The sequence below is a fragment of the Carcharodon carcharias genome, chromosome 12, assembly GCF_017639515.1.
Source record: "Carcharodon carcharias isolate sCarCar2 chromosome 12, sCarCar2.pri, whole genome shotgun sequence".
Classification (NCBI taxonomy): Eukaryota; Metazoa; Chordata; class Chondrichthyes; order Lamniformes; family Lamnidae; genus Carcharodon; species Carcharodon carcharias.
The window spans coordinates 117,715,189-117,742,409 of NC_054478.1; the positions used below are offsets into that span (position 1 = coordinate 117,715,189).

General features: G+C 44.5%; 1 protein-coding gene across 7 annotated transcripts in view; it reads left to right on the plus strand.

Moving 5' to 3' along the window:
* The window catches only part of LOC121285026 (collagen alpha-3(VI) chain-like), a 244,697-nt gene that overhangs the window by 156,164 nt on the left and 61,312 nt on the right, over positions 1-27,221 (plus strand). For all 7 annotated transcript variants that reach the window (XM_041201120.1, XM_041201123.1, XM_041201122.1 and 4 more), the window contains 10 exons: positions 5,841-5,989; positions 6,080-6,172; positions 8,168-8,221; positions 9,511-9,582; positions 9,685-9,711; positions 15,995-16,039; positions 16,204-16,257; positions 17,188-17,250; positions 26,223-26,288; positions 26,481-26,534. In XM_041201120.1, the coding sequence (XP_041057054.1) occupies positions 5,841-5,989; positions 6,080-6,172; positions 8,168-8,221; positions 9,511-9,582; positions 9,685-9,711; positions 15,995-16,039; positions 16,204-16,257; positions 17,188-17,250; positions 26,223-26,288; positions 26,481-26,534 (677 nt within the window). The remainder of the gene's footprint in view (positions 1-5,840; positions 5,990-6,079; positions 6,173-8,167; positions 8,222-9,510; positions 9,583-9,684; positions 9,712-15,994; positions 16,040-16,203; positions 16,258-17,187; positions 17,251-26,222; positions 26,289-26,480; positions 26,535-27,221) is intronic.

Here is a 27,221-nt window from a genome sequence, read left to right on the forward strand (position 1 = left end):
GTCATAGGGCGGAATTTTCCCAGATTTGCACTAAGTGCAATAGTGGGCGGGTAAAATGGATACAAAAATGGTGGGTTTTCACACCCTATCGTCCCGAGCCTGCCTCATTATTTATTCACTCCCGTGAAACACATCGTTTCCATGGTGAGTGGGCTCTCATTTGTCTGCCAGCCATCACCCAGCTGTTGCATCACACCAGCCACTATGTTTAAAAGGCAGCCACCAACTCACCACCGCTGCCCGGGAGATATGGAAAGCAAAGGAAAAAAGACTGCAGCCCCCTCAACGACGGGTCCCTCGAACGACTGCTGGATGCCATGGAGGCCCGCCGGGATGTGCTCTACCCCTGCTCTGACTGCAGGATGGGAAGCAATGTCACCAATCTGGTTTGTGAGATGGTGGCAGCGGTGGTCAGCGCAATGCCCTGCAAAAAGAGGACAGCCACCCAGTGCCGCAAAAGGATGAATGAGCTCTTCCGTTGCGCCAGGGTAAGTCACTCTTTACATCACTCCCAACTCACATGCCCATCACATATCCACAGGGCCCTCACTCAATGCCAGTGCAAGGGACATCACCATTCACACTTTCACACACACCGTCTTTGTCCTCATCCCGTCCATGGGACCACTCACCACCCACACAGGCCAGGCATACTTATCATCTGGCCCGGCAGGTGTCCTGATATGCTCCCCATCTCTATCCATGCAGGACAAACTGGCATACAAAAGGAGGGAAAGGTCACACTCAGGTGAAGGGATTGCTGGAGATCAAAGTTCTGACAGAATTCAAAAACAGAGCCATCCAGCTGGCTGGAGATGATCTGGACCGTTCCTGTGCTGACGGTGAGGTTGGTGCTGCTTTACCAAATGAGGATCCAGCAGTGCAACATCCATCAGACAGCCATGCTGTGAGTGATGTGTCCTCTTTCACAGGCCACTGCCATGTACTAATTATCTCCCCTTGCTTTCACAGGCACAGCTGCCAAACAGCCAACAGAGTCCATGACCCAGGGCCTCCAATCAAGCCCCGAAGAAACCTCTGAAGAGGAATCTGAAGGCACCCTCCCTGAAGTCCTGTCACAGCGCGCACCCACACTCTCCACCAGTGCAGAGATACACACCTTGGTGGGACCTAGCTTTAGAGTAGCCTCAGAATTACAAACTGGTGAGCACACTGCACTGCCTGATCCACAGCAGGCAGAGGCAGGGACTTCCCAGGTCCCTGGCATTCGGAGGACTTCTGGAGGCCCGAACTGCTGAGTCCAAGTCAGATGATGAGCCTCTGGGCTTGGTCATGTCACAGTTGTTGGAGCTGCAAAGGCAAGCTAGGGAACATCAGGAAGGGATGTCCGCTGCACTCCTCAGATCGCAAGGCAGGATGGAGGAGTCCATCCATCTTCAGGCTGAAGCGATAGCATTGGCATTGCAACGCACTGAGGTCAGCACTGGCAGGATAGCAGCTGTCATGGAGACCTTGGTCCAGGACATCACCCCTGCACTGCTGGGCAGGATGAATTCAATTGCTGATGCCATAGTTGGCCTCCAACAGTGTGAACGCGAGAGGGATGATGGGCAGCTCGATCTCACTCCAGCTACCCCTTCCACTCACAGAGTTAGCCAGGGGCCTCGGGCACCCATAGGGAGGAGGATCAGCAGGTGAACACTCCGGGGCCGAGGAAAGTGCTACTGCCACACAGCAGGACCCCGAATGCAGGCCAGGGCCCACCAAGTCTCGGCCCTCCAGAGGACGCTCGCCAAAGTCATCACAGGGCGTCACAGTCAAATGGCTGCCTCCACCTCTGCTGTGGATGTCCAGGGAGCACCAAGGCAGGGTCAGGAAAGCCAAGTAAAAGTAGTTGTACAGCCTGGATGTTGATCGCCTGTACATGCTGTTCACTATTGTCAATAAACTCCTCAGAATGTCTCCCTGCCTGTGGCTCCTTGTTCTGATGAGCAGAATTCTTGTCACTCAGATGTGAAACTTTTCTGCACAAGATAAAAGGCAGGGATCTCAGTCCAGGGCCTCTTCCCTGTGCTCTGCGCAGCCTTCAGACCACAGCGATGGTCCAGCCTCACAATCCCTGGAAACATTATTGTTGCCTGCACCATGGCAATGCTGGTTATTGCTGCCAGAATGTAGTGGGCTGGCGCTACAGAGTTCTCTCATTCTCTCTGTGCGCTCTCAGCATCTTTAAGGTGGGGTTGGCCCCCATCACAGCAGCCTCTGTGACCACTGATGCTGTGCACCAGCTCCTGAAGGGCTGAGGTGCCAAAGGTAGACACAGCATCAGATGTGTCTAAAGTTTCATGGCTGCATCTCTGAGATGGCCCTAAACATGGAGCGGAAGCGAGCTGCTCGGCCAGACAGGAGTCAGACATTCTCAGAGGCTAGGTGAAGATCTATGGTGTGCCCTCATTGCGTGTCATCATTGTCCTCCTGCCATTGAGCGACTATTAATGCCTCCACTGCATCTCCATGACAGGAGCATTGTCACAGAGGGTATTGGCACAGCCATAAGTCAGACTGGAGTCAAACGTTCACAGCTGCGATGTGAGGATCTATAGGGACACCTCACTGCATCTCCTCATCATCCTCCACAAACCTGGCAGCTCTGAGGGCCACCCAAGTGCACCTGCCTCGCCTAACCAGTGCATCCCAATCATCATCACCACTGAGGACCCCCTCACCCTCATCCCCATTGGTATCCTTTCATTCAAGGAGACCTCCAGCTCCTCCATGTCCTCCTCAAATGGCTCATCTCCCCATTGGAGTGCCATGTTGTGAAGGGCGCAGCAAATCACGATGATGCGTGATGCCCTCTGTGGACTGTATTGCAGGGCTCTGCTGGACCAGTCCAGGCACCAGAACTGCATCTTCAGCATCCCAATAGTCTGCTCCACTAAGTTGTGAGCTGCTGCATGAGCCTCATTATAGCATCACTCTGCTGCAGTCTAAAGCTGCCGTATAGGTGTCATCGGCCACAGCCTCTGCGGATAGCTCTTGTTGCCAAGGAGCCAACCCTGAAGCCTCTGTGGACACTGCAGATCTGTAGGGATCTGCAAGTGACTCAGGATGTAGGTGACATGCACACTCCCTGGAAACTGTGTGCACACCTGCAGGATGCGTTTCTGGTGGTTGCATACCAGCTGCACGTTCAGCGAGTGGAAGCCCTTGTGGTTGATGAAGTCCACTGCGTATAGCGATGGAGACCTGAGTGCCACGAGTGGGGTGAATCACATACTGCATCTGTGGGAATCCCGAGATCAGGGCGAATCCAATGGCCCTTGCATCTTGGCTGTTCCAGTCCCTGGTGAAATGCACAAAGTTGTATGCCATGGAGAAGATGGCATCTGTGACCTCATGGATAGATTTGTGGGTGGCGGATTGTGAAATCCTACGGAGGTCACCTGTGGAGCCCTGAAATGAGCCACTGGCATAGAAATTGAGCGCCACGATCACTTTCACAGCCACTGGCAGCAGATGCCCTCCATGTCCCCTTGGTGCCAGGTCCTGCAGTTAGTGACTGGTGTGAGCCACCAGGTCCCTAGACATGTGCAGTTGTCAGTGACACTGGGTTCTCAGTCATCTGCAGGAATGGTAGGCGGCATCTATAAACCCTGGGTGTCACTAGGCCACAACCAGCCACGGCTCACTGTCACTCCTGGGCATCGTGTGTGGGAGCCCTTGCTGCCCCTTCTTCATGAGGTTGCTGCTCCTGCCTTTGCGCAGCCAGGAGCTTCAGTCGCTCTCTCCTCTGTCTTCTACGGTCTCTGTAGGACATCAGGCATACAGCTAGGTCATCAAGATCCATGATCCTGACGTGATCCTCCTGCAGTAAGAAAGAGAAAGAGATGTGGTTATCGTGGCTGTGCTTAGCATCTTTTCTGGCCCTGTGCAACTGCCCCTTAACGTTTCCGGGAGAGTGCTGGTCACCCCTCGGATTGCCAGAAGTGAGTGCGCTGCATGGCTGCCCTATCAGCCTGTGACATGGGCGAGACAGATCCCAACCGAGATGCTGAGATTGCAAGGGACTCTGAGTGCCTCCAGCAGTGTCTGCTACATGGCCAGCATTGGCGAGGAGATTGTACAATGTGTCCAGTCCAACTGCACCACTGTCCAATAAAGTGGCGGCGGACTTGAAGTTTGTGCCGGGGGCTGAGGAGACGGGTGGGGGGTAAGGTATGGAGTGCTTGGTGGCCCTTTGGTGCCTCTGCGTTGCTTGCATGGGTGGACAGGCTAAGAGCCTGACCCCAATCATATCACTGTGGCTGCGCCTGATCTGTCTTAGTCGCATGGTCAGTTTATGCAGGTGTCCCTAATGCATGGCCACTTCCTTCACTTACCCTGTCCCCCACCTCGATTGCCTGTGCGTGGGTTGCAGCGCCAGGGCAGCACTTGACACCCCCTCCACCAGCTACGGTTGCCTCCGAGGCTAGCCAACACTTTGCCCGGACACCGCCACCAACCTCCCCCCACCCCCACAGCAGTCGCCTCCGGGGCCAGGCGTCACTTGCCCCCGGTGCCTTGAGACTTGTAAACAACAGGCGAGCTGTGGAGAGCACTGCTGCTCACTCACCTCGGTTCCCCCAAAGTGAAGGCCACGTCCTGCTGTTGTGAAACATGTTGGCGTGCTTTCCCTCTGACATGGACAGATGATATGGCGGGGTTCCAAGAGCTTGACCTTTTAATTACATGCCAATATATTGCAATTAGCTCCCAGCCGATTGATGGTGGGAAACATGGCCAGGCTGAGTGGACAATCACAACCTGCCGTCATGAAGCAAGTTGCACCATATTTTCTGCACACACCACCTATCACGTCCACTGCCAGCGGATTCAGAAAATTCCACCCGTAGGGTAGAATTTTGCCGTCGGCGAGCAGGGAGCAGGGCCCGCTCACCAACGCATAAAATGATGCAGGATGATGTCGGGCAGAACCCCTGACGTCACTGCTCCCCATTTACATTTTCAGGAAGGCGGGGGCACAGCCAAATCAGCCGTGCGCCCGCCGACCTGTCAACGGCCAATTGAGGCCATTGGCAGGATCACTTAAAAAATTAAAGGACCTGCCCATCCAACCTTAAGGTTGACGGGCAGTCCAGGAACCCTGGCCGCAAATAGATAAAACATGAGACCTCATCCACTGGCAGGATGAGATTTCATGTAGGGATTTAAAAAGTTTAATAAAGCTTTACTGTAATTTATGAACATGTCCCATCTAATGTGACATTGTCACATGAGGGGGACATGTTAGGGAATTTTTTTTCTCTATTTTTAATCTTTTTAAAAGTGTCAGCGATCTCCTTGAGGCTGCACTTAGCCTCAGGGACATGTGTGCTCTTTCGTGCGCATGCGCGAAAGAGCGCACTCTTGCTTTTGGGGAATCCCCCCCCCCCCACCGCCCACACAGGGAGCGCATAGTGCTTCCCACCGGACGTCACGCTGGGCGGGCCTTAATTGGCCCGCCCGCGTAAAATTACGGCAGGGCCCATTTCTCCAGCGGGGATTGGCTCCCTGCCCGCCGGAGATTGAGTCAGGCCCACCCACCCAGCAAGCAAAAAATTCTGCCCATCGAGGAATACAGCACAAACAGGCCCATCGGCCCATCGTGTCTGTGCCTACTGTCAAGTACCTATCTATTCTAATCCAATTTTCCATCACTTGGCCTGTAGCCCTATATGCTATGGCGTTTCAAGTGCTCATCTAAATTCTTCTTAAATGTCATGAGGAAATGTTGTAACCTAAGCAGATGTTCTTGCCCGAGGTACAAACATGTGAGATTACTGTGTTTAAATTTAAAAAAATGATGTTTTGTTCCTGTTACGCCCTATGTTTAACAGGAAGTATACATGCATTGATTATTGTGTCTCTGGAGAAACTAACGGGCCTTGAAGATGTTTCATTGTTGGAATTTGGACGAGGATATAGATACAGGAGACCTCTTTCAATCAACCAGCTGGATTTAGAATATGAACTCGCAGAAGAGCTTGTAAGATCAAACTTTTAGTTCTGAATATCTTTTTTTCAAAGTTCTTTTGCAATTTCAAAATTAAATGCTTAAACTCTGATATCTTGGCAGGACAACATTGCAGAAAGAGTGTGCTGCGATGTTCCATGTAAGTGTGCTGGTCAAGCAGGTGACAAAGGTCCTCAGGGACCACGTGGACAGAAGGTAAGCGTTATCAATCACTACTGCAAATTAGTTTCAAAAATAATCTTTTAATAGGGGTGTATGCACATATATCAATTGGCTAGGGAATAAGGCCAACCTTCAGTTTCGTATCTCTTTTTTAAAAATTTTCTACAGAATTGAAAAGTAGTGCAGTTATGCTAAACCCAAATCAAATCTTTGTTAGACCCCAGTTGTGCACTGTGTGCAGTTCTGGTCGTGATGTTATACAATGGATATAGAGGCACTGGAGGTGGTGCAGAGAAGATGATACCAGAAATGTATGGGTAAACATATTAGGAAAGAATTGACAGGCTGAATATCTTTCAGTCTTGAAAAGAGAAAGCTAAAGCTATGGAAGGTTTTGATTGAGTGGATACAGAGACAATATTTTCTGTGGTGGGGAAAAGCATAACTAGAGGCCATCGATATAAGATAGTCACCAGGAAGTCTAATAGGAATTCAAAAGAACCTTTTTCAGCCAAATAGTTGTGAGAATGCGGAACTCACTACCATGTCGTTGTCATGGCTGACATTCAATTTGAGGATGACGTCTAATCAGGGTCATGAGCTTCTGTTATGGGTCTTCATGTGACTGAGCAGGCCAATTCTTGACCCAAAGATCTTTGGGAACATGGGGCCTCGTTATAAAGCGTGGTGTAGTTTGATGGACATGTTGTTGCCATTCTGAATGATTGATAGCAAGATTCTCTCAATCATTAATGTCAATGCTACCATTCTTCAAGGAGAGCTTTGAAGCATTTTCTTTGTCCTCCCCTCGAACTTTAGCCATTTGAAAGTTGGGGAGACAGTTTTCAGCCATCCAGACAGTGTTCGGTCCATCAAAGTTCATTTTGCAGGAGTGTTGCCTGAGTGCTTGTGGAGCTAACTTCAAGAAGGACCTTAGCATTTGTTCGATAGTCCTCCTCTTGAATCCGGAGGATGCAGCAGAGACATTGCTGCCACAGGAAGTGGTTGAGGTGAATGGTATATATGCAGTTAAGGTAAAACTAACATGTGAGGGAGAAGAGAATGGAGGGTTACAATGATAGATTGAGGTGAGAAAAGATAGGACGCTCAAGTGGAGCATAAACACCAGTATGGACTGGTTGGGTCAAATAGCATGTTTCCATGTGTATGCTCTACTTTTATCCTATGAAACCTATTGGACCAGATCACTTGCCTCATTTTTCTCAGTAAAGCAGCCCAGCATAGATAGGTCAAGTAGTTGGACAAAATATCTTTAAGAAATCAGAAAACAATTAAAAAGATAAAAACACTGGTTGGTTTTACTGGAAAGGACAATTCCCATGGCAGGATCCTTGCTGGTTTCTTGACCAGCTGTGTAAGTAGCCAGATTTTCTCTGAAAGATCTGGGTGCCATTGTTTAAGGACATAAAAAGATGTCCTTTCTGATTTGAGTTTCCTAAAACAACTTGACCAGTTAATATTATTATTGAGAAATGAATGTGAAAGATCAAGGCCTATAGTGCAGGAGATTGTCAACCAGCAAAGAGTAGAACAGACCAATCAACAAGTAGTTAGATCTCACCAAGCCTGGGTTTTAAAAACAAGTAGATTATATAAAAGGAGGATGAAAAAGAAATCTTTGATGGTGTGCCTCCTTTAATGGCTGATTTCACAGTAAGAATTCATCATATGCAAGTATAGTTTACTGCATTGTATTGCACTATACTCTTTCCCCAACACAACTGGATTGATTCTCAACTTGCTAGCCTGGTGTAAAACTCGTACTTTGGATTGGCCATTTGTTATAGAAACAAACCAGTTTTGAATTTCCATTGAATCCAATGGAAAATAATATCAGGCAGCTTGTGTAATGGGCAGGAGATCTCTAATACCAGTTTAATGCCTAGACAACAGTTGAAAATCTGCCCTGATGAGTTATTACCATGAAACAATTACAGACATGATTGATGTGTTGTGTCAGTTGACGAATAGTGATTCATTCCTTCTCATGCAATTTCATTCTTCCAGGGTTCATCAGGACCTGGAGGCATCATTGGTCACCCAGGTGATGAAGGTGGACCAGTAAGTAAAATGATTGCATATTATAATACAGCACAGTAAATAAATGCTTATTATTATAAAAATCAATCCTGTTCTGACATCTGATGACTCAAATGCAAGCCTGTACTCTATCTTTTTTTATTATATAAATCATTGATCTAATTTCCCTCCCAACCCATCAAAATTTCATCCCAGTCCACCTCAAAAGGATAACCCTTCCAAGGGAACACTTGCATGCCATTGGCTGCCCTCCTGTACCATTACCCAAGTACTCATTTTTAATATACAAGCTTAGTCAGTAAGTGTTGACTGTCAGGAGTATTATTGTCAAATCTAATCTTCTGCACATTTTTTGGGGGTTCCTTTGGGATCATTGGCTAGCAATCAAGAGCAGGAAAGCTGTCTGACTTTCATTGCTTCCTGGTCTAGGGCTAATTGAAGTACCTGCTCTGCTGAGGTCTGCTAACTGATCATGAACTATGGATTAAGCCAGGGAACTTCCTCATCTATAAGGCTAATATTCCTTGTGAACTTTCAAGAGGCATACCACTTATTTACTTATATTAATGAGACTACTTGCCTGAAATTTTAGTAGTTTTTATATTTAACAGCTGCAGGCCAGGTTTCCCAAAGTGCAGCTCACCTGTCAGCTGACGGGTGCAAGAACAATCAAATCCAGGGTATAAATGCCTTTCCAGCATGGCTTGTGGACCAAGAGGAGCAGAAGTGCTTCCCCTTGATCCCTCGGACTAACCTCCCCTACCCAAAGCTTAACGGTGCGTCCACACATAATCTCTTCCACCTCTGCTCCCCTGGCTGCAGTATTGTCATAGAGGTCTGCAGCACAGAAAAAGGCCCTTTGGCCCATCAAGTCTGCACTGGTCAAACAAGTACCTAACTATTCTAATCCCATTTTCCAGCAATAAAGGACATTAGTGAAGCAGATGGGTTTTTAGGAATGTTTTCACTTTTAACTCCAGATCTTTATTGAATTCATTCAAATTTCATCATCTGCCATGGTGGGATTCAAATCCAGATCTTCAGAGCATTACTCTGGAATACCAGTCCAATGACTATGCCACCACCTCCCCAGGGCTTGTGTCTCAAGCCTTTTTGCCTGAATACCAGACACCTTTTCAATCTGGCCAGCTGCCAGCTAGAAATTTGTGACAAAATATTTAAATGAGGCCCTGCTATTAAGTTTAGTATTTAGGGGTTTCTCAATCCTGTTTCCTCCCAACTTCCCTGTAAATATATGGACTGATAATGCTGAAAGCCTTGAATTATTTCATTCTTCTTGTTTCTGATAGGGTGATAGAGGTCCACCAGGTGTAAATGGAACTCAAGGGTTCCAAGGATGTCGAGGACAGGGTGGAATTAAGGTAAAGAAGAGAAACATTGTGACCAAATGAAATGTTATCAAAATATAAAAAAAGATTTAAAAATTACATGCAACTAATATACATGTACAAATATACTTACAGGGTAGTCGTGGATATCCAGGAGACAAGGTATGTACTCAATTATATGATGAGAAATATTGAGTCATTAAGCTGTCCATGTTAGCAAAGCAGTCATAACTGCTTGGCTGACAACATACAAAGCCTATCAAAAAGCCATGGTTGTCCCTCGCAGAAATACAGAGTTGAATTTAATGGCCGCAACAGTGACCCCATCCATCATCAGGAGAGCTGGTGGCCACACAGCCATTTCCCATTTCTAGGAGCTCTGATGAGATTTAATCTCAATCAGCCACTTCATACTCAATCACCCATCAGGATTCCTTGAAGTAATCAGAACAACGATTCCGCCTGCAAAGTTGCCAACCAACCAAAGGACCAATCAGGAGGGTCCTCCAACAGTCCACAGGCAGACACCAGTGGCAGGATTAGGGCCTTAAATAGGGCTTAATTGGCCCCTAAAGGACCTCAGTTGGAATAAGGGCAGGAAGGCTGACCTTAACTTTCCCAGTCCCAACTTTATAATTATAATTTATATTTAATAATTAATTAATATTTATAATCCCAACCTGCCTCCAAGCCTGCTCTTGGGAGTGGGGTGGGGCTGCATTAAATTCAGTCCACAATGTACAGGCTGAGTTTGACACTGCTCTGTCTCCTAACTGAGGAAAGGACATCAGTGGGATAACTATTGGGAATTATAAAGTTACGTGACTAAATTCCAGACTATGCACCAAAGCATACTCTGCTAAATTAGTTAATCTATTAATCAAGGAACAATAACAATAACATTTAGCATAGAGAAACATCCTCAGCTGCTTCACAGCAGTGTAAACAAAGTAATTGACAGCAAACCTAAGGACAAGATATTAAGAGGTTGGCCCATGAGGTGGAATATAAGGAGTAGCCATGGAGAGGCTAAAGGTTTAGGGAAGGAATTCTAGAGCATGAAGGTAAGCAGCTGAAAACCCAGTCACCAATAGCTGAGGAAAAATTGGCAGGAGAGAGGGGCTGCACAAGAGACCTGAGTCAGGTGGATGGTAGAGTTGGAAATATTTAAAGGGATAAGGAGGGGACCATATCATGAAGGGATTTAGCCATGAAGATGCACATTGTAAATCAAAGATGTTTGGGCATAGCGAACCAATCTGGGCAAGTGAGGCCAGGCATGATGGGTGATTAAGACTTGATACAGGATCCGATTCCAGAATCAGAAGTTTTAGATAAGCAGAAGTTTACAGAGGTAAGCTAAAGACACTGTATCTAAATGCATGAAGCAAACAGATTAATTAATATAGCACAGATGAAAATAAATGGCTTTGACCTAACAGGCATTATGAAGACATGGTTGATCACGTAGAGTGATCAAGGTTGGGAACAAAGTATTCCAGGATATTTGACTTTTAGAAGAGGGAAACAAAATGGAAAAGGGTGGGAGCAGGGAAAATCCTTGATATTGAAGGATAAGATAAAGACAGTAGAGAGAAAGGATCTTAGCTTGGAAAATTAAGATGCAAAATCACTTTCGGTGGAGCTAAGAAACAAGGGGCAGAAAACACTGCTGGACATAAGACCCATTAACAGTAGCATCAGGCAAAATATAAATCAGGAATTAGAGGTGCATATAATAAGAGTAATACAATAATCACAGTAGTTTTTATTCATCATATAGACATCAAACAGCAAATTTACTGTAATCGAGTAGAGGACTAAATGGAGATGGTAGAGGTAATAGCTGGGCTGAAAATTGATAGGCAGGATGTGCAGGAAAGGCTGGCTATGCTTAGAGTGAATAAGTTGCCTGATCCAGAGAGCTTGCATCCCAGGTTGCTAAGGGTTTGCCATAATCTTCCAATCTTCTTTAGATATGGGCGAGGTCCCAAATGATTGGAAAGTGGCAAATGTGACACCTTATTCAAGGAAGGATATAAAGGACATTCCTAGTAGCTGTGGGCTAGTCGATTTAAAATCTATGGTGGCTGAGTTTTAAAATACAGTAATCAGGGGAAAAAATAACAGGATTTGAATTAATTAAGAATCAGCACTGATTTGTAAAAGGCAGATTGTGTTTGACTGATCTAATTTAATTTTTTGATGAAGTAACAGAGAATGTTGATCAAGGGTGTTGTCTTTATGGGTCTTAACAAGTGTTTGACAAAATATCAATAATGGAACCTGTGGATAGATGTAGAGGTATTTAGTACAAAAGCAGGGAAGTTATGCTGAACCTTAATAAAGCTCTCATTAGGTCACTACAAGAGTCCAGTTCCAGCCACTTTAGGAGAGATGAGAAGGTTCCTGAGATTTATCAGAATGGTTCCAGAGATGAGGGCACTTAGCTACAGGTCAGGCTGAAGAAGATTATTCTCTTTGCTGCAAAGGAGGTTGAGGGAAGATTTGATAGAGGTGTACAAAATTATGACAGGTTTCAATAGACAAAATAAGCTGTTCCCATTAGTTAACGGTACAAGGATTGAGGGACATAGATTTAAGATTTTAGACAAGAGATACAAGAGGATGCATGAAAGAACATTTCCACTCAGTGAGTGCTAATGCCCAGGAACTTGATATCTACGATGGTGGTGCAAGCAGAGCTGATCAATTATTTCAAAAGCTAATTGTAGGTAAGTAAACTTGCAGGGCTATGAGGATAGAATGGGACTGATTGGATTGCTCAACATTGAGCCAGCAAGGATCAGGTGGATCAATTGGTCTCCTTTGTAATGACTCCATGACTCTAGTTTGTTGAGGAACCGACTAGGGAACAGGCTTTTTTAGATCTAATATTATGCTGCGAGTCAATGTTAGTTAATAACATTGTGGTAAAAAAGCCTAATTACATAGGGCAGGATTTTTCAGTTGGCATGCGGCTGACATGCCGATGCATAAAGTGGCGCACAATGATGCCGGGTGTGCGTCCCATCGTCATTGTGCAGTCCTGTGATGTTTCATTCGGCAGGTGCACGCCAGACTCAGCTGCGCACCCGCTGATATGTAAACTAGGCCATTTACATATCAGTGGCTTTAAGGCCATTAAGAAAGTAATTCATGTAACACTGCCCATCCAACCTTAAGGTTGGCAGGCAGGCAAAAAGGCCAGGTAGCCTTTGTGTTTTTTTAGGACCTCATCCACGAGTTTATTTTTTTATTAAATAAATAAAACAATTTCCCGAAATGTAAAAACATGTCCCATCTCATGTGGCACAGTCACATGAGGGTACATGTTTAAATAACTTTTTAAATCCTTTATTTAATTATGCCTTGCCTCAGGGAGATTGAAGTGCTCTTTCGCGCGCATGCACGAAAGAGCGCTGGCCTCGACTCTTCCTCCTCCCCTCACCTGTAAAGGTAGCACTAAGCGCTTACCAATTGAGTCTTACGCTGGGCGCATCTTAATTGGCCTGCCCGGAAAAATGGTGGCGCAGAGCCATCGCGGGTGGCCAGCGGCTCAGCGCCCACTCCCGCCGAGCCGCCTTTCATATGAAAATTTCTGTCGATAGGTATGAGGAGGTAGCTGGCTAAGGTTGATTGGGTAAATAGAATGAAAAGTATGAAGGTAAATGAACAGTGGAAATCAGTTGAAAAATAGGCTCACATGTTTACCAAAAATATGTTCCATTTTCAGAAAAACTCAGTGAGAAATATCCATCCACGGCTTACTAGAAATGTTAAGGATTTTATTAGATTAAAAGAAAAGCCTTAATGTGCTGCAAAAAATAATATTAAACCTAAGCATTTGGAGAGTTTTGGAAACCAACAAAAGATAAGCAACATTGAACAAAATTGAGAGCAAGGGGAAAAATAGAATATGAGAGCAAACTATCCAGGAATATAAAAAATGAATTTTACAAGTATATAAAAAAGAGTGTAGCTAAAGTAAACATTCTTCCCTTCTAGGCAGAGATATGAGGATTAGGGAATGTGGAAATGGCAGAGACCGTGAACAAATATTTTGGGTTTTGGTATCAGACCTTGACATTGAGGTCAGATGGGGGGTCATCACAGCCCCACACTATATCGGAAGCAGTTACCCGGCAGTGGTTTTCCCTGAATTCACCAATTCGTGGTCAAAGACTGGCTCATTGTTCAATTAAAGATAATGGAGAGGCTTTCAAAGCTGAAGGGCCAGTAGTTGTCCTTCCCAGGAAGAGTGGTAGAAGGCAGTTCAAGTGGGAGAGGGAAGGTGCCTCCATCTTGCAATCTTAAACTTTTAACTTATATAATGGCCTTAGCAGCTGGGCCAATATTGTGGGGTGGAGGGATGTGGGCATGGAGGAAGGGGGTTCCCCTCCACAAGGTGGCCTATTACTGCAGCTGTAGTCAGGTGGAAAGGGCCACAAAGTTTGCCTGTGGCTCTGGCCTTCTTGGTCTGCTGTGTCAGGAGGCTGTCTTCAGACATTGAAAGGGGATTGGAGTACATGAACAAGGAAGTCTTGCTACAGTTGTACAGGGTTTTGTTGAGACCACACCTGGAGTACTGTGTTCAGTTTTGATCTCCATATCGAAGAAAGAACAGACTTGCCTTGGAGGTGGTATAAGGAAGGTTCACTTCCTGAGATGAGAGGGTTGTCCTTTGATGGGAAGTCAAGTAATTTGGGGCTATACTCTTTGGAATTTAAAAGAATGAAGAGATAATTTCATTGAAACATACAAAGGGCAGAACTTTGCCCTCGGATGGGGGGCGGGCGGGCCCCATTGGACAGCCGGCCCCCACCACTGAAATGGGGCCCGCCGCCATTTTGAGTGTACGGGCCAATTAAAGCCCGCCCAGCGGCATCCCTGATGGGAAGCGCTATGTGCTTCCTGTGCGGGGGGGAGGGAAACCCCATCTGTCAATGTGCGCTCTTTAGTGCATGCGCGCAAAAGAGCGCACTGCTCCCTGAGGCAATGTCCTGTCTCAGGGAGATTAGTGACAGGTAAGGAAAGTCAAAAAATAGAAAAATTTAAAAATTATTAACATGTCCCCCTCATGTGACAATGTCACACAAGATGGGACATGTTAATGAAAAGGACATAAACTTTATTAGACTTTTTAAAAATGGACATGAAACCTCATCCCACCAGTGGATGAAATTTCATGAATAATCCGAAGCACGCTGGGGATCCTGGCCTTCCCGCCAGCCTTAATGTTGGATGGACAGGTCTTTAATTATCTTAATGAACCTGTCAATGGCCTCAGTTGGCCATTGACAGGTCAGCGGGCAGACAGCTAAATTCACTGTCCACCCGCCTTCCTAAAAATTTAAAGGGACTTCAGCCTGCGTCATTTTCCCGTCGGCAAGTGGGCCCCACCCCCAAATCGCTGACAGGTAAATTCAGGCCAAGGTTTTGAAGAGGCTTGTTGGGGTAGACACAGAGAGTTTGTTTCCCCAGACTGGGCACAGCCTCAGAATAAGTGGTCAATCATTTATGATTGAGTTGAGGAGAAATTTCTTCATGCAGAATTCTCTACCCCAGATGGTTATGGATGCTCCATCATTGAGAATAATAAGGCTGGGATAAATAGATTTTTGATCTCTCAGGGAACCTGAAAACTGAATAAAACAAACTATGCATGTATGAGGAGCGAGTTGGATAATATAGATCGGGAAATTAGATTAAAAGATCTGACAATAGATAAGCAGTGGCAAACGTTAAAGAAATAATTTTTAAGTTGCAGCCCTTATGGAATTTTTAAAAATGCATGGGAAATATCCTTTAAACACAGCTAACAAGAGAGTTAAAGGTAGAATTAGATTAAAGGAAGAGCCTAATAAGCCTGAGGATTGGTAAGATTTTATAATTCAGTAAGATCATTAAGTAATTGATAAAGAGAGAGAAAATAGAATGAGTAAAGTAGTAAGGGACTTAAAAATAGATTGTAAAAGCTTTTATATGTATATAAAAAAGGAAAAGATGAGAATAAGTGCAAGTAACTCCCTTACAGGTGGAAAGAGGAGAAATGATAACAGGGATAAGAAAGTGCAGAGACATTAAACTAATACTTACTGCAGGATTTTCAGCCCCTAGTACGGTCAAGAATAGAGGTAGATGGGGCTCAAAAATACTGGCATGGCCGGCGTGCCTCTTTCCCGGCATCATTCTCAGCACTGACCATTTTAAAGGAGTGAGGAAAATGCTGCAATCTAATTTTAGGTATATGATAACAGGACACATTGTGTAGTCATATTCTGATTTCTGGGTCGACATAGAGTTATGAAAGCAAGACTTGTTTTGTGTTCGACAAAACTGGAAAACTAGTTAAAGTTGATCTATCAAAAAAGAATAGGCTTGTTGAGCATACTGATCTTTATCTATTTCATTTTAAAATTTTCGTTTCCTTTTCTTTTCCTAGGGTCAATTCGGAGAACTTGGTCTTGATGGAATAGATGGAGAGCAGGTATGTAATTCACAGAATCACAGGGTGCAGAAGAGGCCCTTCGGGCCATCGAGTCTGCACTGACTTGTGTTTTGTTTATTACTTTTAAGTTACTACACTCCTTTGACTTGTTCATATTTTATCTGTGCAGCTAAATTGACACTCACCTTTTCATGTATTATTAGGGGTCAAATGGAGCAGCAGGACCATCAGGAGATAAAGGCGGCCTAGGAGAGCGGGTAAGTATGCTTATCTTCCATGCAGTAATTGCCCCAAATGAAGTGAAACCTTTGAAGCAGTGTTAATAAGATAGAAATACATCAGAAAGTGTTACTGATACTGAAATTTGAAATAAAGATTTCTTTCTACTCTTGGTTAAGTATATCTATGACACTGATCAACATTTCAAATGGAAGTACACAGAATTATGAAAGCTACGTGATTTTTTAACATTGAAATAATTTATCTATTCATTCATCTTCAATACTAATTGTCAAAATCACTCTCCTTGTTTTTATTTCTATTTTTGCTTATTTCTAACTATATGCCTTAATGTGGGGTAGCAGGGTCTCTTAAGATCTCAGGAGTGGTCCTTGTTGTCCTTTTCACGAGTCAGCCCAGGCCCAGGCATAGGGTTACAAGCCATGGCCAACGACGTGGCCTGCAAGTTTTTGCTGATGGTGGCGCAAGAGTTAGAACCTCAAGAGCCAACACTGCTCAAAGACTGAGAATCCTTCAGGAAAATGACTTGTGCTCCCTTTAAGGCAACATGGGGAAGTTATAAGGGAAACAACCTCATGTATTTTTTCCCCTAGTCACATTGCTCATTTCTCATTGAAGTTGAAAATGGGAGGCTCTTAGGAGCAACTAAAGAGGAAAGCACAGGACTGAGGTGTGGAGACATGAGCAGAGGATCTGCCCTTGGACAGATCACCACTATAAATATCTCAATGCCTTTCTGTTTAAAATTAAAATTGAAAGAAAGCAAAGAGAAATAAGAGACAGATCGAAAGCAGCAAGAAGTGATGGATCAAAACAATAATGATATAAATAATGATAGAGCTAATAAGTGTAGGTAGAGATTTGCATGCATTGGTATTGTTAGAGCTGAATGGATAAAAGAGGAAACAGATTACAAAGTAGACCATGGAGTCCATTTTTCTCTACAGGGACCAAAAGGAGCAAAAGGTGGGAAAGGAGAAAGGGGTGATCTTGGTTATCGAGGAGGTCCGGTAAGTTATTTAAATAAAACCAAAACTTTTTTTCCATCTGTTATATTTTAACCAAATTATTGTGGTTTTGAATAATGGTAGCAAGGCAAATTTGAATTACCATCGTAAAGTAAGACAAATTTATTTGATAGCTAAAAGTACAAGCTAACCCACATTTTTTGCCACAAGTGTTTAACTGTGTATCCATTTTAAAACTCAAAGCAATTTCCGCATGCTTATATTCAGTCGAATTGATATGTAGAGCCAAAGCTAATTGATACAAATTTGTGGTATCTGAGAGTTAAGAAGTTGTAGTATTGACTGTAATAGAGTTTCATTTAAATCTACAAAGTTTTTATAGAAGCAGGTATCAATATGGGAGTTTGTAATAATGTTATTAATGTCATTCAAAAGGAATTGGTCATTTAGTTCCTTGAGCATGTTTCACCATTCAATGAGATGATGGCTGACCTATGACCTAACACTGTATAATCACTTTTGCCCCACATCCCTAAATACCTTTGGTTAACAAAATATATCAATCTCAGATTTAAAATGAACAATTTAACAAACATCAATAACCATTTGTCAATTAAAGTACCTGTCCATTATCCCTACTCTGCCATCTTCTACTCAGTCATGAACTTCAACATACGCTAACCATATCTTAAGAGTTATCAGATGCCTTCTGAATTTTCAAATAACTAGTGTCCATAGTCATTCCCTTGTTTAGTGACCTCTTCAAAAATTTATTTAGATTCTTTCAGGCATGACTGACACTACAATTCCACGATATTTAATTCTAGCTCAGCATTCATTAATTCATGCACTCTTTTTGTGGTCAGCTGAAATTTTTCAAGCTGCTCTGTTACCCTATGTTTATAGAATTCAGTAATTTCATCTCAGTGGATGTTAGGCTAACTAGTCTATAATGCCCAGGTTTCCTTGTCCCACCTTTCTTAAATAGCAAAGTGACATGTGCAATTTTCCAATCTAAAAGAATGGTTCCTGAATCCCATTGAATCAACGTTACCTAAATCTAGAATCCTTGTAACTGTTTTACATTTCTTCCTTTCAAACACTACATTGAACTCGACAATGTCATGATCGCTGTTAGATAAATGTTCATGCACCATTAGGCTGATAACTATTCTATCTCAAAACTCATTTTTAAACCTGATATGACGTTGTTAGTTCCAGGGAAAACTATAGATCACTACCTTTCTGATGTGTGCTAGTCTACTTATTCCAATCTATATGAAAGTTAAAATCCCCAATTCAAACCACTCTGCCTTTGCTGTAAATTTGCCTAATCTCTGAATTTACACAACCTATCACATAGCAGCTGAAAACAAGGGCTTGTACACAGCACTAATACAAACTCAAATCTTTTACTATTTCCTAATTTTACGCAAAAGTTCACCACTGCCTGCTTACCTTTTGTATTATCCTCTCTTATCAATTAAGTGATTTCAGTCTTAATTAAAAAGGCTATTCCTACCCTGTTACCATTTTCCCTATCTTTCCTGTAGACCCTTTAAACTGGTTTATTTACTTCCCAGTCCTGACCATCTTACAGCCATGTCTCTGTAGCTGCTACAGTTGTGATCCCCATAGAGACCATTAACTTTGAAAAATAAATTCATACTTCCAGTGAATAGTTGAAAGAATGCCATGACAAGATTTCATGTTTAAGAATTTTACTGTAACAAGCAAGCCAAAAGCAATGTGACTAAACACTAAGATAAAAGCAAAATACTGTGGATGCTGGAATCTGAAACAAAAACAGAAAATGCTGGATAAACTCTGCAGGTCTAACAGCATTGAGGAGAGAAAAATAGAATTAACGTTTCAAGTCTGTATGGCTGTGAAGATTTATACGGACTCAAAACGTTAACTCTGTTTGATTAAACATTATTTTTGCAGACAACTTATACTTTAAACTGCAGAACTGAACTTTCCCCTTTTAAATTCAAACTGACTGAAAATTCCATTTCACAGTTGTACTTTACAATGCCCCTTAAGTAGACATTCAGAATCTCTTGGAACCAATCCAAAGTAGTCCTTAGCTCCTAGGTGTTTATTTCTGTTCTTTTCCTTTCCCATACTGGCAACTTTCCCAGTGCTGTCTTTCACAGTGAGAGCTTACCTAGGATTCCCTCCCTAGCTCAAGTTAGGCGAATCTTCCAGCTCATTTTAACACCTCACAAATTTGGTCTTTTTAGTCTGAGTGGGAGCTCCCAACCACATTCTTATGCAATCAACTGTAAGGAACTGGCTGCCTCCAGATGCTCTCTCTCTCTCGCTCCCTGTCTCTCTCAGATCCTGGCACACTGTCTCTGTCTGTGAGTTTTCAGGCATATCATAGAAACCCTTCCCCTCTAAAAACTCACCTCCGTGGCAGGTGAATCACATAGGCCTTGTATCCAGGTAGAAATGCTGACTAGCTATCCTTTAGACTCCTACTCTATTCTGTCTTTGAATCAAGCAACCGGTTTAAAATAGAACTGTTAATGACCTGACATTCTCAATTCCTCCCTGGGACCTGGAGACTAACAGTGTTACCACAGATGATTCTGCCATTATGTACAAGCATAAATACCTTTCACCCTCTTCACAGTAAGAAGTAATCTATAAATGAAAAAATTCTTGTTTCTTTTTTTAATAATGATGCTAGTGTCCAACGAAATGGAACCCCTCTTTCTGACACCACTCCTTCTGACGCAGGTTAACCTCCCTGATCTGCTTATCCAGATAGCTTTTTCTATTCTTTTATTTATTCATTCACTGGATGCGGGCATAGCTGGCTAGGCCACCATTTATTGCCCATCTCTAATTGCCCTTGAGAGGGTGGTGGAGAGCTGCCTTCTTGAACTGCCGCAGCCCATGTGGTGTAGACATGCCTACAGTTCTGTTAGGGAGGGAGCTCTAGGATTTTCACCCAGCTTTGGTGAAGAAACTGCGATATCATTCCCAGTCAGTATAGCATGTGGCCTGGGGGGAAATTCCAGGTGGTGGTGTGCCCATGCATCTCCTGTCCTTGTACTTAGAGGTCATAGAGGTTGTGAGTTTGGAAGGTGCTGTCGAAGGAGCAAAGTTACTACTGTTGCCACTGTGTGTCGATGGTGGAGCAATTGAATGTGTAAGATAGTGGATGGGATGCCAATCAAGCAGGTTGCTTTGCCCTGGATGGTGTGAAGTTTCTTGAGTGTTGTTGGAGCTGCACTCATTCAGACAAGTGGAGAGGATTACATCACACTCCTGACTTGGGCCTTGTAGATGGTGGACAGGTTTGGGGGAGTCTGGAGATGAGCTATTGGCCAGAATTCCCAACCTCTCACCTGCTCTTGTAGCCACAGTATTTATGTGGCTGGTCCAGTAGGAATTGAACTGGATGGACCACCCTGCTTCGACCTAGGCACCAGAAATGATAACAGCAAACTCAGCCCTATCGACCCTGCAATGTCCTCTTTACTAACATCTGGGGGTTATTGCCAAAATTGGGAGAGCTGTCTGACAGACTAATCAAGCAACAGCCTGACACAGTCATACTCATGGAATCATACCTCACAGACAATGTCCCAGACACCACCATCACCATTCCTCGGTATGTCCTGTCCCACTGGTAGGACAGACCCAGCAGAGGTGGCGGCACTGTGGTATACAGTTGAGAGGGAGTTGCCCTGGGAGTCCTCATCAGGTCAAACATGGGCAAGGTAACCTCCTGTTAACACCATATAGCCACCATGCAGCCCGCTCCCCCCACCCCCTGCTCAGCTGATGAATCAGTGCTCCTCCACGCTGTACACCACTTGGAGGAAGCATTGAGGGTGGCAAGGGTGCAAACTGTACTCTGGGAGGGGACTCCAATGTCCATCACCAAGAGTGGCTCGGTAGCACCACTACTAACCTAGCTGGCCAAGTCCCAAAGGACATAGCTGCTCGACTAGGTCTGCAGCAGGTGGTGAGGGAACCAACAAGAGGAAAAAACATACCTGGCCTCATCCTCGCCAACCTGCCTGCTGCAGATGCATCTGTCCATGACTGTATTGGTAGGAGTACAACCATACAGTTCTTGTGGAGATGAAATCACACCTTCACATTAAGTATACCCTCCTTCATGTTGTGTGACACTACCGCCATGCTAAGTGGGATAGATTTCGAACAGATCTAATTCAAGACTGGGCAACCATGGGGATTTGGGGGCCACTAGCAGCATCAGCAGAATTGTACTCAACTACAATCTGTAACCTCATGACCTGGCTTATCCCCCACTCTATCATTACCACCAAGCCAGGGATCAAAACAGAAAATGCTGGAAAAATTCAGCAAGTCCGATAGCATCTGTGGAGAGAGAAACAGAGTTAAAGTTTCAAATCCGTATGACTTTTCTTTGAGTCACATGGACCCGAAACATTAACTCAGTTTCTGTCTCCACAGATGCTGTCAGACCTGCTGAGTTTTTCCAGCATTTTCTGTTTTTATTTCAGATTTCCAACAGCCACAGTATTTTGCTTTTATTTAAGCCAGGGGATCAATCCTGGTTCAATGAAGAGTGCAGAAGCGCATGCCAGGAGCAGCACCAGGCAAACCTAAAATTGAGATGTCAGCCTGATGAAGCTACAATACAGCACTACTTGCACGTCAAACAGCATAAACAGCAAGTGATAGATAGAGCTAAACGATTCCACAACCAACGGATCGGATCAAAGCTCTGCAGTCCTGCCACACCCAGCCATAAATGGTGGTGGGCAATTAAGCAACTCTCTGGAAGAGAAGGCTCCATAAATATCCCTATCTTCAGTGATGTGGGAGCCCAGCACATCAGTGCAAAAGATAAGGCTGAAGCATTTGCAACAATCTTCAGCCAGAAATGCCAAGCGGATAATCCATCTTAGCATCCTCTGGAGGTCCCCAGCATCACAGATATCAGTCTTCAGCCAATTTGATTCATTCCATCTGATACCAGAAAATGGCTGAAGGCACTGCTAAGGCTATGAGCCCTGACAAGATTCCAGCAATAGTACTGAAGGATTGTGCTCCTGAGCTTGCCGCATCCCTAGCCAAGCTGTTCCAGTACAGTTACAACACTGGCATCTACCAGACAATGTGGAAAATTGCCCAGGTATGACCTGTACACAAAAAGCAGGACAAATCCAACCCAGCCAATTACCGCACCATCAGTCTACTCACGATCATCAGTAAAATGATGGAAGGGGTCATCAAAGGTGCTATCAAGCAGCACTTGTTTAGCAATAACCAGGTCACTGTCATTCAGTTTGGGTTCTGCCAGGGCCACTCGATTCCTGACCTCGTTACAGACTTGGTTCAAACATGGACGAAAGAGCTGAGCTCCAGAGGTGAGGTGAAGTAACGTCAAGGCAGCACTTGACTGAGTGAAGAATCAAGGAGCCCTAGCAAATCTAGAGTCAATCAGAATCAGGGGAAAACTCTCCACTGGTTGGAGTCATACCTAGCACAAAGTACGACGTTTGTGGTTGTTGGTCGTCAATCATCTCAGTATCTAGGACACCACTGCAGGTGTTCCTCAAGGTAGTACCCTTGGCCCAACTATCTTCAGCTGCTCTATCAATGACCCTCCTTCCATCATAAGGTCAGAAGTGGGGATGTTCGTTGATGATTGCACAATGTTCTGCATGATTCGCAACTCCTCACATACTGAAGCAGTCCATGTCCAAATGTAGCAAGAACTGGACAATATCCAGACTTGGCCTTACAAGTGTTAAGTAACATTCACGCCACAGAAGTGCCAGGCAGTGACTGTCTCCAAAAAAAGAATATCTAACCATTGCCCCTTGACATTCAGTGGTAGTACCATCGCTGAATCTCCCACTATCAACATCCTGGGGATTACCATCAGCCAGAAACTGAACTGGAACTAGCCATATAAATACTGTGGCTACAAGCACAGGTCAGAGGCTAGGAATCCTGCAACAAGCAACTCACCTCCTGACTCCCCAAAGTCTGTCCACAATCTACAAGGCACAAGTCCAGAGTGTGATGGAATATTCTCCACTTGCTGGATGAGTGCAGCTCCAATAACACTCAAGAAGCTTGACATTGTTCGAGACAAAGCAGCCCACTTGATTGGCTCCACATCCACAAACATTCATTCCCTCCACCACCGATGCGCAGTGGCAGCAGTGTGTACCATCTACAATATGCACCGCAGAAACTCACCATGAGTCCTCCAATAGCACCTTCCAGGCCTTTAACCTCTAACACCCATAAGGACGAGGGCAGCAGACATATGGGGACACCACCACCTGGAAGTTCCCCTCCAAGCCACTCACCATCCTGACTTGGAAATATATCTCTATTCCTTCATTGTCGCTGGGTCAATATCCTGGAACTCCCTCCCTAACAGCACTGTAGATGTTTCTACTTCTACCACCAACTTCTCGAGGGCAATTAGGCTTGAGCAACAAATGCTGGCTTTAGTAGAGATGCTCGCAACTCAGGAAAGAATAAAAAAAATACTGACAATAAACAGCTTTTTCCTTGGGGGGGTCTCTGAAGCAGACCATCAGGCTGAAACATGGGGCTGAACTTTCTCCCCATTGTTGGGGGGGGAATGGAGGGTGGGGGGGAGCGAGCGTGAACTCAATCTGCGCCCTCGATCGGGTCCGCACTGCCATTTTACGCTGAATGCTCCCTTTTCTGGGGTGGGGTGGGGTGGGGGGGGGGGGGGGGGGTGGTGGGGGGGGGGGGTGGGGGGGGGGGTGGGTGTGTGGATTCCCTGAATCAAAGCCTGTGCCCTTTCGCATTTTAGATTTTAAAATTTAAATAAAGGAAAAAAGCTTTTAAAACATGTCCCCTCATGTGACAGTGTCACATGAGCTGGGACTTGGCAATGAATTTTTAAAATTTTTATTGAATTTCAAAGCACTTCATAAAACCTCATCCCGCCCATGGATGAGGTTTCATGGAAAATGCGAACGCTGCTTGGGATCTTCGCCTGCCCACCAACCTTAAGATTGGACGGGCAGCTCATTTAACTGTTTTAATCAGTTTTTAACAGGCCTTAACAGGCCTTTGATAGTTTGGCTGCGCGCCCGCCAAACTGAAAATCTAAATGACGTGCGGTGACATCGGGACACCCGCCTGACATCACCGCACGTCATTTTACGCGTCAGTGAGCGGGCCCCGCCCCTGCTCGCCAACTGGAAAATGCTGCCCATGGGTCAAAAACCTGCACTCTGTGGAAAACAGTCATTTTTTGTCATTTTCCTGGGGTGTTCAGTTATTAGCCAGGGGCAGGCCTGCCCTCCAATTAAGAATGGTGTGTGAGCTACCAAAGCTTGGGGTGAGGTAATCAGAGCTTGAAGGGAGAAGCAGCCTGCAGTAGAAGATAAGTAAAGAAGAGGGCCCTTCATGATGAAGTTTACTCTCTCCAACTACGGGGTTGTGTTGCCGTCCTACAGGGCAGCCTGTAGCTGCTGCAGCATCCAGGCATGTATGGACGGTATCTAAGCCTGCCTGTCGCACTGGACCTCTGACCTGCCTAATGGGAACCTGGAGGTTGACTGGAAAATCCCAGTCAGCCTTTTTAAGTGAATTTACATGGCCCTTAATGTGTCATATCCTCTGCTTCCAGGTGGGTAGCTGAGTCATCACTTTCTGCTCTTTCCTGCCCGCTGCTTCCAAGTAGGCAGCTCTGTCACCATCCTCCCCTTTTTCCCATCCGCACTCCCCCATCAGCCCCCATCAGACCTCTGCAGAAGTCCAGAGGCAGGATGGACCTGAGGAACTGGGAAACTGGCACGCTGGCCAGCAAGGCTAATTTTAGCTCCCGCATGCCTCAGCTTTTGACACTTGTATGAGCTCACAATCCTATTCTATGTATCCAACATATTCATTTGTTGTAAAGTTTTCAGGAAACACTGAAGGCTGGATTTTCATGGAGTCAGGAAGATTCCACAGACCTATAAAATGGCCGGACAGAACTCAGATCTGGGGGTTACAGGGTGTGGCTACACAAAATAACAACTTCTAAAATAACTTCGATTAAGTGCCTGTAAGCCAAGGCGGGTCTTCCAACCAGCTTGCCTCAGCACTTGGCACCGTCATGGCTGCCTATGCTCTGCTTCTGGGGTCTGCAGGCCTGACTTTATCCCACAACCACTCACACTTTAGCAGTTTACAAAAAGTTCATTTGTCTCATTCTTGAGATAAGGGGCTTATTTTATGAAGAAAGGTTGAACAGATTGGGCCTATACTCATTGGAGTTTAGAAGAATGAGAGGTGATCTTATTGAAGCATATAAGATCCTGAGGGATCTTGACAGGGCAGATATCAGGAAGATGTTTCCACTTGTTGGGGAAACTAAAACTAGGGGACACAGTTTACGAATGAGGTCTCTCTTTTAAGACGGACATGAGGAAATTATTTTTCTCTGAGAGTTGTTAGTATATGGACTTCTGTTCCCCAGAAAGCAGTGGAGGCTGGGTCATTGAATATGTTCAAGGCAAAGTTAGACAGATTTTTGATAAATAGGGGAGTCAAGGGTTATGGGGGGCAGACAGGAAAATGGGAGTTGAGACCACAACCAGATCAGCCATGATTTTATTGAATGGTGGAGCAGGCTTAAAGGGTTAAATGTCCTACTCCTGCTCCTAGGTCTGATGTTCCTTTGTTCCTAATTCAGGGATCCCAAATGAGGAAGGATTTGTTGTGTTGACACCCTGTCCCTATTGTACATTGTAAACGTATGATACAAAACTAGAAATTAGCAATATTAGCAAATATTAAAGTACATGTATGGGATTCCTCTGTTTGCTATTTTAACAGATATTTATTTAAAATAGAGGTGAATATATCTTGTGAGAGTAAACAAATAATTATACAAATTGTTAAGTGTTTGTCTATTTTAACCTGATGTTACAGTAATACATTATATTTCTGATAACTTAAAAATAAGGCACAGGGCAATTTTGCACATTTTTAGGTGATAATTTGCTGTGATCTTACAGGGCGAATCAGGAATCACGAATAATCAGGAAGGAGCAAAAGGGCAAAGGGGTGACATGGGCTTGGTGGTAAAGTATATATTGTCTAAATCAATAAGTTTTCTTACAAAAATTGGCCCTTCAAGTGGAAGCATAATTGTGATGCTATCTTTAAATATTACTAATTAAGTATCTAAGATATGCAGAACCATCGTTACATCATCTGATATTTCAGACAAAAGGTGAATTCAATGGTATCTCTGTAATTTAATTTTGATTCAGGGAGATCCTGGTGATAATGGCCGTCCAGGATCAGCTGGAAAAGCTGGAAATGGGGTAAGTAAGCCTTTGATTCCCCACAAAAATGTTTTAGACTCTAATATCCTGAAGAAGTCACTATATTTGAAGGAACATTTGATTTAAGATATTTGAATGAATAACATTGATTAATCCTTGCTTATTTCTTGCCTTCTGGCTCTTAAAGAAAATGATACAAACTAATGAAACAACAAATTCATTGAGCAGAGTAGGCATACAAGTGTAAGGAATCTTTTTCTTAAGTCATTCATGAAATATGGAAGTTGCTGGCTAGGCCACCATTTATTGCCCATCCCTAATTGCCCATGAGAAGGTGGTGATGAGCTACCTTCTTGAATCACTGTAGTCCCTGTGGTGCAGAAACACCCATATGCTGTTAGGGAAGGAGTTCCAGGGTTTTGACCCAGCGACCGTGAAGGAACAGCAATATATTTTCAAGTCAGGATGGTGAGTGGCTTAGAGGGAAACTTCCAGGTGGTGGTGTCCCTATACATCTGCTGCCCTCATCCTTATGGATGATAGAAGTTAAAGGTTTAGAAGGGGCTGTCAAAGGACTCTTGGTGAGTTTCTGCACTGCATTTTGTAGATGGTACACATTGCTGCCACTGTGCATCGGTGGTGGAGGGAGTAAATGCTTGTGGATAGGATGCCAACCAAGTGAGCTGCTTTGTCCTGGATGGTGTCAAGCTTCTTGAGTGTTATGTT